At 40.7% G+C, this 19,243-nt stretch overlaps 1 protein-coding gene across 2 annotated transcripts in view; it reads right to left on the bottom strand.

Annotated features, from left to right (window-relative positions):
* Positions 1–17,388, bottom strand: part of lonrf2 (LON peptidase N-terminal domain and ring finger 2) — a 28,968-nt gene extending 11,580 nt beyond the window's left edge. The window contains exons 1-8 of one of the 2 annotated variants that reach the window (XM_059964463.1): positions 16,278–17,388; positions 8,161–8,279; positions 7,937–8,059; positions 7,487–7,648; positions 6,255–6,462; positions 5,836–5,935; positions 5,039–5,153; positions 2,453–2,574 (exon numbers count right to left, since the gene is read on the bottom strand). In XM_059964463.1, coding sequence (XP_059820446.1) covers positions 2,453–2,574; positions 5,039–5,153; positions 5,836–5,935; positions 6,255–6,462; positions 7,487–7,648; positions 7,937–8,059; positions 8,161–8,279; positions 16,278–17,037 — 1,709 coding nt within the window. In that variant the 5' untranslated portion in view covers positions 17,038–17,388. The remainder of the gene's footprint in view (positions 1–2,452; positions 2,575–5,038; positions 5,154–5,835; positions 5,936–6,254; positions 6,463–7,486; positions 7,649–7,936; positions 8,060–8,160; positions 8,280–16,277) is intronic. The other variant, XM_059964462.1, reaches the window with a different exon arrangement.
* Positions 17,389–19,243: the final 1,855 nt, after the last annotated feature.

Raw genomic sequence — 19,243 nt, 5'->3', positions numbered from 1 at the left:
CATGCAGTTTCTATATAATACATCTTAGGAGTCAGAGCACTACAGCACAGAAAACTGGCCCATCTAGTGTTATGGCTTTCCTTTAGTGCCATCTACCATCTAGTAACAGACCATAGCCCTCCATACCCCTCTCACCCATTTATCTATTCAATCTTCTCTGAAACATAATTGAACCTGCCTTTACCAGTTCCACTAATAGCTTGTTCCACACTTGTCGCACTCTCTGAGTGAAGTAGCTCCCCCTCAGATTTTCCTTAAATATTTCTCCCTTCACCCTAACCCCATGACCTCTAGTTCTAGTCTCACACAACTTGAGTGGGAAAAAGCCTGCATGCGTTCAACCTATCTATCCCTCTCATAATTTTATATCTCTTTAACATTTCCCCTCATTCCCTGGCACTTAAAGGAATAAAGTCTGAACCTATTCAACTTATCCCTGTTACTGAGGTCCTCAAGTGCCAGCAAATTTTACATAAATTTTCTTTGTACTCTTTCAAGTTTGTTGTTATCTTTTCTGTAGATAGGTGACCAGAACAACACACAGTAGTCAAATTCGGCCTTACCAATGTCTTATAGAACTTTAACATAGCATCCCAGTGCCTGTATTCAAAACCTTAATTGATGAAGGCCAATGTAGCAAAAGCTCTCTTTATGACCCTATCTACCTGTGATGACACTTTCAATGAATCATGGACCTGTGTCACCACACCTGTGTCTTTACTGCTCACTGTGTAAGTATTACCCTAGTTGGTTCTTTTGAAGTACAACACCTATTTGTCTGCATTAAATTCCATCTGTTATTTATTAGCCCATTTTTCCAGCTGGTCCAAATCAGCTTGCAAGCTTTGACAGCCCTCCTCACCATCCACTGCATCCCCAATCTTGGTGTCATCCGCAAATTTGCTGATCTAGTTTATCACATTATCATCTATATTGATGGTTTGATGATAAAGAACACTAGACATAACACTGATCCCTGCAGCACACAACTAGTCACAGGCCTTCAATCAGAGAGTGTCAACAACCTACTACCACTCTCCGGCTTCTCCTGCTAAGCCAAAATTGAATCAGATTTATTACTTCAGCCAACTGACTGAACCTTCTGATCAGTCTCCCACAGACTTTGACAAAGCTCTTGCTAGACCACTGACTTCCCTTCATTAACCTTCTTGGTAACCTCCTCAAAAAACTTTTAAGATTGGTCAAATATGACCCACCATGAAGAAAGCCATGTTAACCATCCCTAATCAAGTCCTGTCTATCCAAAAACTTATATATCCTGCCTCTTAGAATACCTTCCAATAATTTACCCATGACTGAAGTCAGGCTCACCAACCTATAATTTCCAGGCTTATTCTTAGAGCCATTCCCACACAACAGAACAACACTAATTGTCCTTCAGTCTTCTGGCACCTCACCTATGGCTAAGTACATTTTAAATCTCTCTGCCAGGCCGCTTGTAATTTCTGCACTAGGAACATGCAATTTAGTATAAATCAGACAGCATTCATTTTCTTTTACATTTGTCAATGAGGTTGCTCAGGTGTTTTGAAGGACCAACAGCTCTAGTCTCCTTTATAGTACCATTTGAAAAAACAGCAAGACATCCATTAAGTATTTTTGCTCCTTGTACTTTGCTACTATATTTGACATTGTCACTGTCCTTTACTGAGCAACAAATGGCAGTCATTGATGGCACATATTCCACTTGATTACCTATTTATTTGCTTTTAATAGATCCATGTTAATTGTACTTATTGATTCATGTTCTTCCAACTGATAAGCAATCCTGGTCCTAATTACTTTTTGCACATTTGACATACTCATCTAAACTGGGGTATAACAATGGCATTCCTCCAATTTTACAGCATCACTGCCATATCTTAACACAGTTTGCTGAACTTGAGAGAAGGCACCTACAACCAACAGGTTTCCTTCTATTGAGGATATTAGTTAAGCAGGAGGGAAAGATAAAAGCAAACGCATGCCCAAAAGCAATAATCAAGACTCAAGACCTCAATAAAGCTCCTCATACTCAAAAAATACTACACTCAAGGATTCTTTCAAGTCCACATCAATGTTTTATTATTAACGAAACTTTTTTTTTTGATATCAATAGAAGTTCAAAGCACAGCAAAATAATATTGAATAACAAAAATCTTACTGTTAAGCTCATGATTGATTGAGGTCTTTATTGCCATTCTGGGGATGGCCTGCATAATTTTATGTGGCACCGACTATTAAAAATAGCAAACATTTAGGAAGTTCACAATTGCTGTTGCCTTGTCTTTCTTTTGAGTTGCACAGATGTCTCAGTAAATTATGATTTAATATAAATAAAGGCACATTTCCCAGAATCTCTGCACCACTTCTGTAGAGATGTGCTTAGAAATTATATTTTAGCTTTAAACCCATATAAAGTAACACACTTTCAATGTTAATTTTCACATACTTGGACAGTTCTTTCATTTCTTCTTCATGAAACTTCTTTCTCTCTTTCAATTCTTCAGGCAGGTACCGTACAATCAGTTCTTCTATCAGGAACGCCTTGCCAAAAGCCCTGGTTACCAAATACTGCAGTAAAAAAGGTGAAAAGGTAAAAGCGATTTAGTGCTTGGCGAGACTGCTGAAATAGTTTGAATCAGGAGGTATTAATTTGATCTTTTATAGCTAGAAAATGCAAGGTTTTGTCTATCAACTTTCTAGCTAACTTATCTAGACTGACAGTTCTAAGGTTGGTTTCAGCATTAAAAAAAACTTCCATTTCTCATCTTCAAAATGCTTTTTTTCCCCAACTATGATCACTGCAACCTTCCAAGCATTCAATGGCCTTCAGGTCATGTGAATAAGATTAATTTAAATATCTTGCCTATACATTGCAATTATGCTGTCAATGTAGCAAGCACCCGAACATGCAGAAGCATTATCAAATAAATTAAAACTGAACCCAATAAGGGGATAGAAGGGCAAATGGCTAAAGGGTACACAACAGAGGAAAATCTTCAGGTGCATCATACAGATAGAGGGATAGAGATTTGGAAATGGAATTCCACAGCATAGCACCTTTGCTGTTTAAGACTCCACCAATGTTTGAACAATTACATTTAGGAACAATCAAGTTGCTAGAATTAAAGAGAATTTATGTCTGGTAACACCAAGCAATGATAAAAATATATACATTTACAAGGACAGTGAGATTTTTCAATTGAAGGTTAAATGCATTAACATCTACTATGGTAAGATTTGAAACCAGAAAGGGGAGAAGTTTTAAACTGAAGTGTTGGACAGACAATGCTGGTCAGCAACATGAGGTGACAGGTGAACAGGAATAAATGGAAGTTAGGTCACAGACTGACTGTGTCATTTTAAGTTGATGGCCTGTCAAACAAAGCCGGCCAATGCTGCACTGGAATCATCAAATCTAGAAAAAGCAAAGACATGGATGAGAATTTCCACAGCAAATGAGTTAAGGCAAAGGCAAAGATGGGTGAAATTGGTGGCCTTAACAATGGCAGGGACATGTGATCTGAAATTCAATTACAAGGTTAAATGCAACACCAACACTGCAAACTGTCTAGAAATGTTTCAGGCATTTCCCAGATTTATTATTGTCACATGCATCCAAGTACAGAGAAAAGCTTCCCTTGTAGAGGAGGAAAATAGAGAGTTATGGGCTGTGTAGGAGGGAAGGGTTAGACTGACTGTGGAGTAGGTTCATATAGTTCAGTACAACATCATGAGCTGAAAGACCTATACTGTGATGAACTGTTCTAGGTACTAGATCAAATCATTACACAGTCCATTGAGATAGTGCAAGGTAAAATAAGAACAGAATGCAGAATAAAGTGTAATTATAATTACTACAGAGAAAGTTCAGTTTAAGGATACAGTAAGATACAAGACCATAACGAAATAGATTATGAGGTCAAGAATCCTTATTATCTACCTTATTATACTAAGGAACCAAAGCTTTTAAAACAGCAGGGTAGAACCTGTCCATGCTTAGTGGTACAGGCTTTCATATCTTTTGCCCGATGGAAGGGTGTGGGGGAGAAGAGGGGATATCCATTGTGGGTGGAGTCTTTGATTATGCTGGCTGCTTTACTGATGTAGTGAGTGTAGACAGACTCAATGGAGGGAAGGCTGGTTTCTATAATGTGTCGAGCTGTCTACAATTCTCCGCAGTTTTTGTGATCATGGGCAGTACAGTTACCATACCAAACCCCGATGCATCTGGCTTTCAATGGTACATTTATAAAAATTAGTAAGGGTCGGCGTGGACATGCCAAATTTCTTTTGCTTCTTGAGGGATTAGAAGTGTTGGGGAACTTCTTTGGCCACGGCAAATACATGGTTGGACCAGGACATGTTATTGGTGATGATCCCTCCTGGGAACTTGAAGCTCTCAACCCTCAGCACCACTGGTGAAGACAGGAGCATGTAGACCACACCCCACTTCCTGAAGTCGATGACCAACTCTTTTATTTTGCTGAAGGAGGAATGGTTGTCATTGTGACACTGTGTTACTAAGTTCTCTGTATCCTTTTGGTACTCCAACTCATTGTTATTTGAGATACAGCTCACAGTATCAAGATTTCTTCATCCGCCAGTCTCACAACTCTGAGGTCATCTCCCTTCCAATCTATCCCCAAAATGTGATTAGCTTGGCACTGGTTGCTGCAGCTTCAGTAATGCCAAGCTCTGGAATCCCTTCAAAATCTCTGAATCTGTGAATCTAATATCTTTTTGACCAACCTTTGGTAAGAGACCTTGATTTCTCCCTTTGAGGTCCAGCGTCTAATAACAATATTAAGTACATTGAGTAAGTGTACACATGCAAGTTCCATGTGCATTTGTTGGGAGTGTAAAGGTACTAGTTATTTATTTTGAAAGTTCTTTCAATTTTCTTATCTATTAACACTGGGTACAAATGAAATAAAATTGTTTAATTCCTCATTAAAGTTAACGGACCATAATGAGTACAACACAATTTTGTTCCTTTCAAAATATTAAGCACAATTAAATCTTGAACACCAACCTCAGCAACATTTTTTTTACAAAGCGGGCATCTGGAATTATGATCCAGACTGCGTTCCAAACACCTTAAGCAGAAGGTGTGCCCACAGGAAGTGGTGATAGGTTCATAGAATAATCTGCGGGAGGGGGTGGGGAGGAGAAAGAAAGGACAAGTTTTATACAGGTATAAGTGACTCCATCACTTTAATGCTCACAAGTACACATGCAAACAACATGACTTTATATTTATAAAATTACATTCTACATGGGAAGTAAATTGATTTAAGATTGTGAGATGACAAAATGAAAAACAGATTGACTGTACACAACACAAAAGGCTATCAATGTAATGCTCTTATTTAATCAAGCAGAATACAAAGTGCTGTTCCTCTAATTTATGTTAGCATCACCCCAGCAGTGAAGGTAAAGGAAAAATAAGTCAGAGTGGGAATGACTGTTTATTTCCTTCCACTGATGCCGCCTGACCTGCCGAGCTCCTCCAGCAGTTCTTTTTTTGCTCCAAGTCCCAGCATCTGTAGTTTCTTGTGCCTTTGTTAAATCTCAATGTTGTAATGCTCCTGCATTACATTTAGACCAATTTTGTAATGTTCCTTACTCATTTTAAAATATACTTTGAAAATTAGTTAATGCTCTGACTGTATTTTGGTCTAAATGGAAGGAGGTATTTTATATAGAAGACTCAAATTTAATGAAATCTTAAAAATTACATTGTGAGTTTGTCATTTTATGCAGTTTACAGAGATTGTTTCTGATTAATTTGATATTCAGATACTTGAAAGAGATTTGAAATTTAAATACCTCATACAAAGAGAACATTCAAAATCAGATGGATCCACAAGCTTCCCAGGTATCTCCCCTGAAGCTTTGAAATTATTAAATGTCAACGGAGCAAGTTCATCTAAGTTAAGAGAAAAAGAGTGTTTTTTAAAATTTGATTGGAAAATAAACAGAATGAATACAAAGTTTTCTTCTAGAGCTAAGTTTTAGTAAGATGGAATATTCACCAGTTCAAGAGGTGTTAAAAAAAAAGTGCTTCTTCATTTTAACTTCAGCAAATGAAAGATCAAATCATGAACAAAATAATTAGTGTGTACTTCACTTCTACTCCACATGAATTGTAATGTTCACATTACGCTACTGTGTTCGCCATCAGTGGCATACAAGAGAATATTTTGTGTTGAAAATGTTAATTAAACAAACTTAAAATATCCTCAAACCTTTTTTAACCATTTTGTTGGGTCTTTTGAAGCGCTCACAGAACTCTGTCTCACTTGATAGCTTTCTCTTTTTACTGTCATCAGCTGGCCAGGATGAAGCTGTGTCAACTGGCAGAAAGTTTTCACCAAGCGTTATCTTGGATGCTTTTAATGTTTGATTCGAATCATTTGGTTCCTGGACTGCAATTTTGTTCACTTTGATCAAACACTGGCAAGGAGAGAAAGAAAATAATTCACACATTAGCATTCCAAATGCTCACCTATACACTCAATGACCACTTTATTAGCTACAGCAATGGAACCTGTATGGTCTTCTGCTGGTGTAACTCATTCACTTCAAGGTTCAACATGTTGTGCATTCAGAGATGCTGTTTAACACCCACTGCTGTAAAGTGTGGTTATGAGCTTCTGTCGCCTCCCTGTCAGTTTGAATCAGTCTGACTATTCTCCTCTGACCCATCTCATTTTTGCCCACCGAACTGTTGCTCACTGGATACTTTTCTGTCTTTGGCACCATTCTCTGTAAACTCTAAGAGACAGTTGTGCATGAAATACCCAGGAGATCCACAGTTTCTGAGATACTCAAACCAGCCCATTTAACACCAATCATTCCATGGTCAAAGTCACTCAGATCACATTTCCTTCCCATTCTTATGTTTAGTCTGAACAACAATTGAAGCTCTTGACTACGTCTGCATTCTTTTATACATTCAGTTCCTGCTACAACTGGCTGATTAGATATTTGCATTAACCAGCAGGTGTACCTGTGTAAAGTGACCACCGAGTGAATGCATGTTAAAGATAGTATAGATATTAGGTTGTTAACAGTATACTTTAACATCCACGCCATTATTTCAAAAGAAATTTCCCCTTTATCAAGGTTTTCTGACTAAATATAATAGAATTTTACAATTAACTTTCATATCCACTCACAAAACTTTCCATAAAACTCAGGCTGATGTTATCTGCTAGTCACTGTACAAGCCTTCATGAGATCTATTTGGCCAACATATGCAGAGTAGTATCCCCTACTTTCACCACATTATGTAACATTATTTGGTTTTAGATTTCAAATTAGCAAGTGGAACTAGTAAGATCCCAGAACAGGCTGAACTAAGAATATGATCCAGAATGCCATAGAAATTGAGTTTCAGGTCAGTTGTTGGTTCTGAACTTAAATGAGTTTGTTTTGCAATGAAAGAAAATGCTTAAGAGACAAATTTACTATATACCTCAAAAGGCCCAGCAGCTGTACCACCTTTGACAACTGATGCAGAACTAAAAGTGCTGAGAAAAGTAGGCTTGGGTCTGATAGAAGTTGCCTGCACTCGCATGTTGGTTAGGAGAGTGTCTTCCATATTTTCCACGACAGGTGCAAACATATCACACAAGATCTATAATGAAATAAAAGCACAGAGCCATGAGTTATGAAATGAAGATGCTTGAGAGACAAGTAGATATTTGAAAGCATTGGAAACCTAGTGACATTTGTCTATTTGTCAAGCGACTGGTGAACAATCTTTTAGCCAGCCTGATAGATAAATCATTTCTCCATGAATAAAAGTCACTAGTCACACGATACTAGAGAGGAACTATGAATAATGTTAGCTTACCTATAGCCATCCAAAAGCATAGATGTTCAAATAGTTTGGTGGAGAGTTGCAGGCACAAAGATAAATTACCTTTTGTGCTTTTAGTTTTACAGCTTTCCAGTCCGGTCTCACAGCAAGGCAGTATAAGTATTCCTTCAAAGCTTCTTCAATTCTACCCATTCCAGCAAGAGCTTCAGCTTTCCAAAAATGTCCCTATCAGGAAATCAAATACAGAAAAAGACATGGCATGAACATTGCCAATTCAGTCTTTCAAAGATGCAAGTTCTTATGTCACTTAAAAAACAATGGATTACCGTTGCCTTTAGTGGTTTAAGTGCACATGCCACATCTCCATCACAAAGAGCTTTCTCATATTGTCCGAGAGTTACATAAAGCTCTGCACGTTTACACAGCATCAAGTAGTCATGGGGGACTGAGGAAATAAATTGAGGATAGAATTCACTAAATATGATCAACCACGTCTGAAAAACATCTTGTCAAATGTGTTCTGTGTTAATAAGCCATCATTCTTGATTATTCAGGACAACTGTAAATTATTCTTCATCATTTCTGAAATAAGCCACTAGCTTCCAAAAACAGTATCCTGCTTATTATTTACAAAGTTATCTACATTTTACTAAGTGTGGGTAATTGATACTATGCAGCCTCTTCTAACCAGGATATTCCAAAGTTATCGCTTTTTAAAAAATAAAAACAATTCAGTTTGCAACTCTTTGCAAAAGAGGCCACTTTTCATCATTCCAAACCATTGCTCACATTAACTCCAAATATAAACCTTGTGACTTAAATGGTTTGCAGAGAATTACTATATTGGGCATTGTGGTTTAACCATGATGAGAGAACAACACTTTTTTTTAGGCAGAACTACCTATCACAATGCAGATGGCCTTGAACAAATTATTATTAATAAGAGTTCAATTAAATTTATTTTAGAAATTGCCGTGAAAAAGCAACATTTTTTTTTAATCTGCATAACTTTAAACGAAATGACAAATATCAAGAACGGGGATGTAAAACACTCAACCAGAATGAGGCACTTCAAATGTACAGAATACCAAAAGCACAATTACATTTTCTTACTCTAGCTTTTAGACAACAGCTGGATTTTACAATAAAGCTACAGTGTTTGGTTAAATTTGGAGTAATCTGGATATTTGTTCTAGATTTGCATTTAAAAATCAGCTCTTTATGGTTAATAGCTGAGATCCTGTCACATTTTCTGGAAAGCAGAACCAGATGAGGATACTAGGAAGTGTGAACTACACTAATAAAGCAAAGTATTTGATATAAAACTAGACATTTATTGAAGATTTGAAGCAGAAGAACATTTTTCATTTCTGAGTATTTAACTCAAAAATTTTTAAAGTTTGAATCTTTCTCAAATTTGAAGAGAGAAACCAGACTTGAGCAAAATATTTATTAAATCAGATATTCTTCATGACAATTGCATCTTTTATTACACTTTAAACTTCCTAATCCCAGCAGTGACTTAAATCTAAAAGTCAATTTAGTACTATCTATTGGATGCTCTCCAATGCAAAATTCATTTCATTATTTGTTGGCACAAGACGGCATAATATCATTGCAATGCACTATAACAATGGCTTGGTATCTAAGATCTGAATTTTTTTTTAAAAAGTCAAGAAATAAGCTTGAAAAAAATCACTTTAAACAAGAATCCATATATTTTAAATATTAATTTTGTAAAACAACCACATCAATTGCAAAACCAACATTTGTTGCTTATCTGGAACTGCCCTTTAAGTTAGTGGCAGCAACTCTTAATCACTGAAGTTCATCTGAAACCAGTGCAAGAGGCGAGTCTTTGAGATCAGAGCAAGACATCACATTCAAACTACAAGAGGTGGTTTTAGCATTTGTTTAGAAAATACACAATAGGAAGATTTAGAACAACACACATTTAGGAAGAGCTGTTAAAAACATTAGAAGCCAGAGTTCAGGTGCATGTTGCAATGAGAGGGATCTGATGAAAAAAAGCAGTAAGGCTGGTCAACTATCCCTCTCACCCATAACTGCTATCTCATCTGGGAACTAGTAAATTTAGACACATCTACATAAAGCTTTGCACAGAATGGAAATAAGCAAATGATTGTATTATGGATGCTATTATTATCAAAATCAATAATTATAACAACTAGAAGGAACCTAACAATATCCAAACAGGTTGGGAATACGGAGACCTACAGTGGAAAAACATTTTATTTGTTCATTTGTTCAGAGATACAGCATGGAACAGGCACTTCTGAACCAACAGCTGCACCACCCAGCAACCCAATGATTTAACCCAAGCTTAATCACAAGATAGTTTACAAGGAATGGCCAATTAACCTACTAACAATCTTCAGAACATGGGAGGAAACCGGAGCACCTGGAGGAAACCCACACATTCACAGTGAGGACCTCCAAACTCCATACAGAATTTAAATCTGAACTCCAACGGCCCAAGCTATAATAGCGTGGTGCTAACCACTAGGCTGCCAGTTTCACTGAGGTGTTATAGCACTTCAAGAGGACCAAAGTGGCAGTGCCAAGTATTACCACAAATTGAAAACAAAACACTTGCTATCACAGAAGTGGTGTATCACAGAGGAGGAGCAGAAATGAGAAGTTTAGCCAACCAATAATGGAAGGAGAAAAGCTGAGAAAGGTAGGCTTATTCTGGCATGCCAGGTATGCAAACTTCAAAAATAACACAAATATAGCCTCATTGCTCCGAGGTGACAACCCTTTTGTTGTTCGATGAGCTACCCCACCCTCCATTTGCAGCAGCAGAAGGTGCCTAAACTAGTCTTTTTCCACAGAGCTTAGGCACTGGCTGCACAGAGCTCCAGTCCACCACTCAGCATGTACTCCTACAGCCTGGACCTTACCAGTACACAGCATGTGTTTACGGACATCTCGCTGCACCGGAAGACCAAGTTTTAGGCAGGCCGAAGGACGCTTTTCACTAAGTTGACGACCTTCCAGCAGTACTTGGTCTGTCTCAGTGTGAGCCCCTGGGAACAATCTGTGCGTCACAGGGTTCTTTGATACACAGCAGCTGGGGATGAACTGGGGACACATCCTTCTCCACACCCTCCTTGCAAATCCACTGCCTGCAAAGAGGTGGGCGACTGCATCTCCCTTCCTGTCTAAAATTGAAGAAGCATGAACTTTGCACGGGGTTCAGATCAGGAAGCCACAAGGATTTTGCCCAATTCTAAATTTAATGATTCTGGCATGTATGATAACTATTAAAGCATAAACTTTAATTTTACCATTAATTTCAAAGTACAAGTCCTCCCCAGGTCGTGGCATTGTTCCATTCCTAAAAACTGTTCATGAACCAAACAGTTTGCAAGTCAGAAATGTGCCAACGAAACAAATTTTCTCACATTAGAAGATGCCAACAGTGGTTGGTTGGAAATATGAAGTCTAGAGAAGCATGTTAAATCTTGATTTATCACTCTTAACAAAGCTTAAATTTAGCTTGACTTCATCTCAGGCTATAAATGAGTTTCTTCTTAAAAGATCTTTACTGCAGATTAGGTTTTAAGCAGTAATGATGTATTTTTAAAAAAGATACTGCATGTCAAAATTCAATCAATGAGGGGGAGGGGGAGGGGGAGGGAGAGGGGGAGGGAGAGGGGGAGGGAGAGGGGGAGGGAGAGGGGGAGGGAGAGGGGGAGGGAGAGGGGGAGGGAGAGGGGGAGGGAGAGGGGGAGGGAGAGGGGGAGGGAGAGGGGGAGGGAGAGGGGGAGGGAGAGGGGGAGGGAGAGGGGGAGGGAGAGGGGGAGGGAGAGGGGGAGGGAGAGGGGGAGGGAGAGGGGGAGGGAGAGGGAGAGGGGGAGGGAGAGGGAGAGGGAGAGGGAGAGGGAGAGGGAGAGGGAGAGGGAGAGGGAGAGGGAGAGGGAGAGGGAGAGGGAGAGGGAGAGGGAGAGGGAGAGGGAGAGGGAGAGGGAGAGGGAGAGGGAGAGGGAGAGGGAGAGGGAGAGAAAAAAAGTCGAGTCGAGTCAACAGCACTCGGAACCGGACCTGCTCCAGGAACAGCCAGAGTAGGCCCACGCCAACCATCAGTCCCCAGTTTCCACACCAGCAGGGCAGAAACGCACAGCAGCTGCATCAGTTCACAGCCTTATTGCCACAGAGAAAGGAATGAACATTTGCAGGAGAGCAAGCAAAATCAGCTCAACCTTCACCTCTGCCCCAACACTCGGGCTTCTCATCTATCTGGGCTGACGTCTAAATTCCAAACGAGAGAATTTGCAGATGCTAGAAATCCAAGCCACACACTCACACTCACTCTGCTGGAGGAACTCAATGGGCCAGGCAGCATCTATAGGAAAAAGTACAGTTGGCATTTCAGGCCAAGACCCTTCAGCAGGACAGTTTAAATTGTCCAAGCACCATGCAGTGCCACGTTTCGAGAATCAAATCCATGCATTCCAATACCCCTGGGCTACCCCATCCAACTTCAATCTCACCCAATTAGCACAGTGCTTGACAGCGATGCACCTGGGTTACGTGAACAAGCATCAAAGCTCTTCCGCACTGATTCCTCTCCAAATCACTCACTCCATCTCCGGTAGCGGTACAAACTCTGTCTGCAAACCTGGCAGCCTGAACACACCGCACCTCACAACGCCCAGGACGACTCATCGCACGGAGCAACCTCATCTCCACCTGGCTCCCCACTGTCTGCAACGATGGTTTAACACAATCTGCTTCATGAAAGATGTTATAAGCAGTGTCTTCAAACTATTCTCCTGCCTTATGATTTAATGGTAAGCTGTAGCACATCTTCCATACCGCCATCTAAAACCGGAAGACTAAAATCTAAATATGGGATTTACAAAACTGACAATGTGAAAGAAGGTGGAAGCAGTAGCGGATATGGCTGGGAAGGGATACAGCTGGGGATGGGGTGAGGAGGATGAGAAGAGATTGATCAACTGGGACTATACCCACTGGAATTCAGAACAATGAGAGGGGACCTTCTAGAAACATAAAATTATGAAACAGATAGATAAGTTAGATGCAGGGAATTTGTTTCCACTGCTACGGTAGAATAGAACGAGAGGATGTAGCTTCAAGATTTTGGGAAGAAATTTAGGAAAGAGATGAGAAGAAACTGCTTTTCCTACAGAATAGTGAATCCGTGGAATTCTCTGACCAGGGAAGTAGTACAAACCTTATTAAGTATATTTAAAACAGTTAGATATATTTGCGCCCAGCTATGGAATTAAGGTTATGGGGAAAAGACAGATAAGTGGAACTGAGTTCATGGCCAGATTAGCTCTTATTGAATGGCGAAGCTGGCCTGACAGGCCAGATGGCCTATTCCTGCTCCTATTTCTTATGTCACTTGAATGTACTAGTCTTGTATTCTATGTGGCAAAATTCCAACTAACATCAAAAACAGCTGTCTGTAGCAGCCGGTAAATCAATCTCACTAGGCTAACAAATGACTGTTCATATATACAAGCTGTATAAAGGTTGAGTATTCAGAAGCTGTGGACGGGGTAGGGGGGGAAGTGGGGGCTCTAATTGGAAAAAAATCATTGCCAGCCTGATGTTATTTCTATTGAATGTGTTCATCAATTGAGCATCTAACCATGGGAACCCATCGAAACTGGGGACTGAGGATTGGCGGGGGCCTACTCCAGCTGTTCCTGGAGCAGGTCCGGTTCCGAATGTGAGATGTTGTATTTCTGGGAGATCATGCCAGGGCAAGACTTGTGCAGTGAACAGGAGAGTGTAGGGAGTGTTAGGGAACAGAATGACCTAGATGCGGAAGTGCCAAGTTCACTCCAAGTGGCGTAACAAGTAAATAGGATAGTGAAGATGTTTGATATGCTGAGGTTTTAGGTGTTGAGCAATCATGTTGTAGTTCTGTTAAGACTTTGATGAGGTCACATTTAAAGAATTGTGCACAGTGTCATTAAACTAAAACAGATTTAACAGGATGCTGCCCGGATTTGGGCTTGATTTACAAGGAGAAATTGCTAGATTAGGATTTTATTTTGTGGAATGTAAGATTGAGGAGTTATCTGTTAGAAGTACACACTATCATGAAGGGCACAGACATGGTGAAGGCACACAATACTGTGCCTACCTTTTAATCTACTCAATCTAACCCTTTTCTCCTACATTTTTCTATTATCCACGTACCTGTCTAAGTGTTTCCGAAATGCCCCTAATGCAGCTGCCTTTACCATCCTTTGAGAAGCTGATGAAGAAATTTTATATTGTGAAAAAATTCAGAACTAGTCTTCTACAAAATCTGCCCAAGGCTGTTCAGCAGTAATTATGGCTTTAAACATCCTTAAAATCTCAGCAATATTCCATACAGCAGGACATGTCCTAAAGGTTTGCATTGCAGCATTTCAAGTGAAATACAATTTTTTTGAAATACTTTTATAAAAAAATTACAGAGGACTTCATCAGGATATATTCTGGAGGGTCAGGATATCAGCAATGTCTGGACTGGGTATGAAAGCCTGTACCAGTGACCTTCACTGGAAGTTGTATGTGTGTATACTGGACATCCATTGATCTCCGAGTGAACCAAACAGGTGCTTGTTATATTTCAAATACTCGACTAGTGCTATGTGTAACAATAGGTGTCACAAAGAGCTGGAGGAACTCAAAAGGTCAGGCAGCATCTATGGAAAAGAATGAAAAGTTGATACTTCAGGCTGAGAGCCTTCATCAGGACTGGAAAGTAAGGAGGTAGAAACCAGAATAAGAAATGGGGAGAGACGGAAGAGTACAAGCTAGTAGGTGACAGGTGAGACCAAGTGAAGGGGAAGGTGAGTGAGTGAGGGGGAGAATGAAGTGAGAAGCCAAAAGTGCAAGGTACATATATAAAAGACAGCTGGAGCATAACATTCAGTTCTAGAAAGGTATATTACATGTACATAAGAAAATAGGGGCAGGAGTACACCATTTTAATTCCTATCCCCATAGTCCATCTAGGCAGCCTCAAACCTGATGGCATGAACATCGACTTCTCCTTCTGATAGTTTCTTTAATTCTCCCCCCCCTCCCCTCCACTCTTCCTCTATTCCCCACTCTGGCTTCTCCCGTTTCTTCTCACCTGCCTCTCCAGGTGACCCTCCTTCCCTTTCTCCTATGGTTCATTTTCCTCTTCTGTCAGATTTCTTCACCATGCACCTGGCTTCACCCCTCATCTTCTAGCATGTCCTCCTTCTCTGCCCACCTTCTTATTCCGGCATTTTCCCTCTTCATTTCCAGTGCTGATGAAATGTCTCAACCTGAAAAGTCATCTCTTTACCCACTTTCATTAACTGCCTGACTTGCTGAGTTCCTCCAGGATTTTGTGCGTGTTACTCACTTTCAAGCTTGCCCTTGTCAATCACTAAGACCATGGCTGACATTCACTAAGACTATGGCTGATACTGGTTTGGAAGAGGGTGCCAAATGATACCAAGTTATAACAAAAGGTTTAAAATTTAATTCCTTTGAACGCAAAATGTTAATATGGTACATTATTCAGATGACTGAAAATGTTCATAAGTTACGAAAGTAGTAGATTCCAAATTCCAAAATCCATCAATAATCTAAATAGCTGTTGATGATTAATCAACAAAGTATTAATGCTGAGACTTGTATTTTTGTTACGACAAAGTGGAGAATATGGCATTACAGATCACCCATGGCTTAATTAAATCAGTAGAACCAGTTGGAAGGACTGAATAATTTAGTTCTGTTCCTGAAAGTTACACATGAGTAATTGCAGAAGCAAAAGACTCAAACACCAAAAAAAAACTTTTCTGCAAAACTAAAGCAATGCAATTAAACTTAAAATACATCTGTTCTTGGAGAAAAATAAAGTAATTTAAGGTTTAAAATTAACATTTAAAAATTAATGATAAATCTCACCTATCAGAGAAACCAAACTTTTCAATGGAAACAGTGAAATGCATAAAATGTGCATTGCAAGACAGAAGTTTAAATAATTATTCTAACCCCAAGAACACATATAGAAACTGAATTTGCAAAGCGTTTTCCACAATTTGGTGTTTTATGGCCAATAAAGTATTTGAACAAAAATCAACAAGTCGCCGCAAACATGATAATCTTTTTCCAAAATGTTAGCCGAGATGTAAATATTTTTAAGTCTTTGGGAGAACTTCCCTGCCCAGTGAAATAGAACTTTAAAAAGTACTCGGGGAATCAGAGGGACTAGTTTAATACCCAATTCCTTTGCGCTGGGCAGCTCAGATATTTGAGGTCAAGTTAAGAGAATGGGAACTCTGAGTAAAAGTGTTCCTTAACACAATGTCTGGCTGCAATAGTGCATGAAGTGCTATTAACAAGTTTATTTCAGGTGTAACCTACTGCCACTACTTCACACCATCCAGAACAGGCTTCTTGTGGCTCTTACCCAGCGAGAGCGCCTGATCAGTCAGCTTCAGAGCGCCCAGATAGTCGCGGCCCTGGAGCAACCCGTCAGCCTCGGCCTGCAGCCGCCGGGCGCGACTCTCGCACGGGAACCACTTCTCCATCAAGTTGCAGAGAACCACGTTGGGCCGGAAGCTGGAACTGGTGGGAGTTTGGGAGGGGGCGGCCTCGGATCCGGCCCCAGCTTCAGCCCGCACCAAGGCGGAGTGTTCGCAGAGCCGACACGGCGCTGCCGCCGACCGCTCCAGGCAGCGCCGGCAGAAGCTGTGTCCGCACGGGAGCGATACGGGCTCCGAGAGCAGGCACAGGCACAAGCGGCAACTCAGCAGAGACGGGGTGGCGTCCTCTTCCTCCTTGTCACCGTTCCCGGGACTAGGCGCGCAGGCAGGACTGGCATCTGCCGCCGTGCTGCTGCCCGCCCGGGGCTGGCCCGGAGCCTGCGGTCTGCCGCTCCGGAGCAACAGCTCCTTACCGCGGAGGTTGGCGGTGATGCTCTCCAGTAAGTTCTGCATGTCGTCGGGCCGGAGTCGGCCCAGGTCCGCGGCCTTCTGGTAGGCCTCCAGAGCCTCGCTGAAGCGGTCGCAACGGCACAAAGCGTCAGCCTTCCGCAGGTAGATGCGCCGCTCGGGGCCCAGCTCCAGCAGCTGACACTCATAGATGTCGGCCGCTAGTGCATAGTTCTTGGCCCTGAAAGCCTCGTCGGCCAGCTGCAGTATCTCGTTGAGGGCGCCTGGCGTCTCCATCAGTCAGAGCAGCCAAGGCTAGAGTGAAAGGTCCCGAGACTAGGCTCGACGATCTGAGCCGCTCGGCTCGCTACCAGGCTTGTGATATAGGCCACAGCCGCCACCCCCACACAACCATTGGGCTACGGGCTGTTACATAAGCAGCTGCTCTGTAAATAGTGGAGGGCTGGGCTGGCCTGTTGCTCCTATCCTCAGGTTCACAAAGATATGGCAGCTTTTGTCACAGACGATTAATTTTACAGCAGGAAAGCATCACGTTTGACCCACAAATTCTATATCCATCATTAAGCACTTATTTACCCCAACCCCACACTTTTCTCATATTATTCTTTCTACTTCCGATCAAATCACCACAGATTCTACCACTCAGCAACATACCAGGGACAGTTGACCGTAATCAATCAATGTACTGATCTGTACATCGTTGTTTGCTCAATTCCAGCACCATTTGAAGTCTCAAAATTGCAGGGAGAACATGCAAGTTCCACACAGACAACATGTAATGAAGCAAGGTTGTGTGCTGTGAGGAAGTAGCTCCATGTGCAGTGCCACTGGGCCACTCCATGTTCTTTACTACTACTTTTTTCCATGATCCTTTTCAAAGCAGATGGAAGTAGCCAATTGATTTAATGTTTTCAGTAATTACTTTAATATTTTACATAGGTACTTCGAAGAACCTAAGAAAAAGGAGGTGTAGCTCTGAGCCAGCTTTTCCGTTCAATAAGTTCATATCTGATCTTCCGGCTCAACATTTTCTGCCTTTTCCGTCATTGATTCTTCTAAAATCTGGAAATCTATCAAACTTTCACTGTTATCAATTGCTCTGTGGGATAGAGAATTACAAAGATTCACTACAATTTAACTGACGATATTCTCCCTCCTAATTTCAGTCGGAAATTGCCGAAACAATATTTTGACTAGAATTGTCTAGCAGTTCTGGACTCCTCAGGAGGGGAAACATTATACCTGTATCAACCCTGTAGAGCCTGCTAAGATGTTTATATGTTTCAGTAAAGTCACTTCTTATTCTTAAAAGTTCGAAGTAAATTTATTATCAAAGTACGTATATGTCACCATACACAACCTTTTGATTCATTTTCCTGTGGGCATACTCAATAAATCCACTAACCATAAGAGAATGAATGAAAGGTCACATCAACAAAGGGTCATTTTATTGTCAAAGTATGCACGTACAATACAACTCTGATAACTGTCTTCTCCAGATAGCCATGAAATATGGAAAAACCATGGGAGTTGCTAAAATAAAGGGCATCAACCTCCCCCTCCCCAGCATGAAAAAGAAGCAAAACTTGCAAACCCCAAAACCTTCACCCCCTGCTTCACACAAAAGAACTAACAGATAGCCACAAGGAAAATGGCAGCCTGAATATCAAATACCCCAAAACCCCTTCCTCACAGAAAAACTGTGACAATAACATCAAATCCCCAACCCAAGTGCACAAACACTGTGCAACAGAAAACAAACTATAAATACAAAAAGAAACAAAGAAATAATAATAATAAATAAATAAGCAATAAATATGGAGAGCATGAGATGAAGAGCCCTTGAAAGTAAGTCCATAGGTTGTGGGAACAATTCAGTGATGGGGCAAGTGAAGTTATCTCCGCTGGGTTAAGAGCCTGATGATGGTTGAGGGGTAATAATTGTTCTTGAACCTAGTGGCACAAGTGCTGAAACTCCTGTACCTTCATCCTGAAAACAGCGGCGAGAAGAGGTGTATGACCTGGATGGTGGGTATCCCTAATGATGGATGCTGCTTTCCCATGATAAGGCTCCATGTTGATGTGCTTAAAGGTGTGGAGGACTTTATTCATGATGGACTGGGCGGAATCCACTACTTCCTGTAGGATTTTCCATACAATGGCATGGGTGTTTCCCTACCAGGCTGTGATGAAACTAGTCAAAATATGTACACTCCACCGTTCATCTATAGAAGTTTATCAAAGTTTTAGATGACATGCTAAATCTTTACTAACTTCTAAGGAAACAGAGGCTCTGTTGTGTTTTCTTCATAATGGCTGACCTCAGGTCAGATCCTCTGAAATAACACCAAGGAATTTAAAGATTTTCATTGCATCTTTGCATACATGTACATGAGCATATGACAATACTCTCAACTTTGACTTTATTATGGATACCATAATTTTCCCAATTAGTAATGTAGAGGCACTGCGAGGTCAACTC

Source organism: Hypanus sabinus, chromosome 3 (assembly GCF_030144855.1).
Source record: "Hypanus sabinus isolate sHypSab1 chromosome 3, sHypSab1.hap1, whole genome shotgun sequence".
Classification (NCBI taxonomy): Eukaryota; Metazoa; Chordata; class Chondrichthyes; order Myliobatiformes; family Dasyatidae; genus Hypanus; species Hypanus sabinus.
The sequence above is the reverse complement of the archived record's forward strand: the minus strand, read 5'-3'. Positions and strand labels throughout refer to the sequence as shown.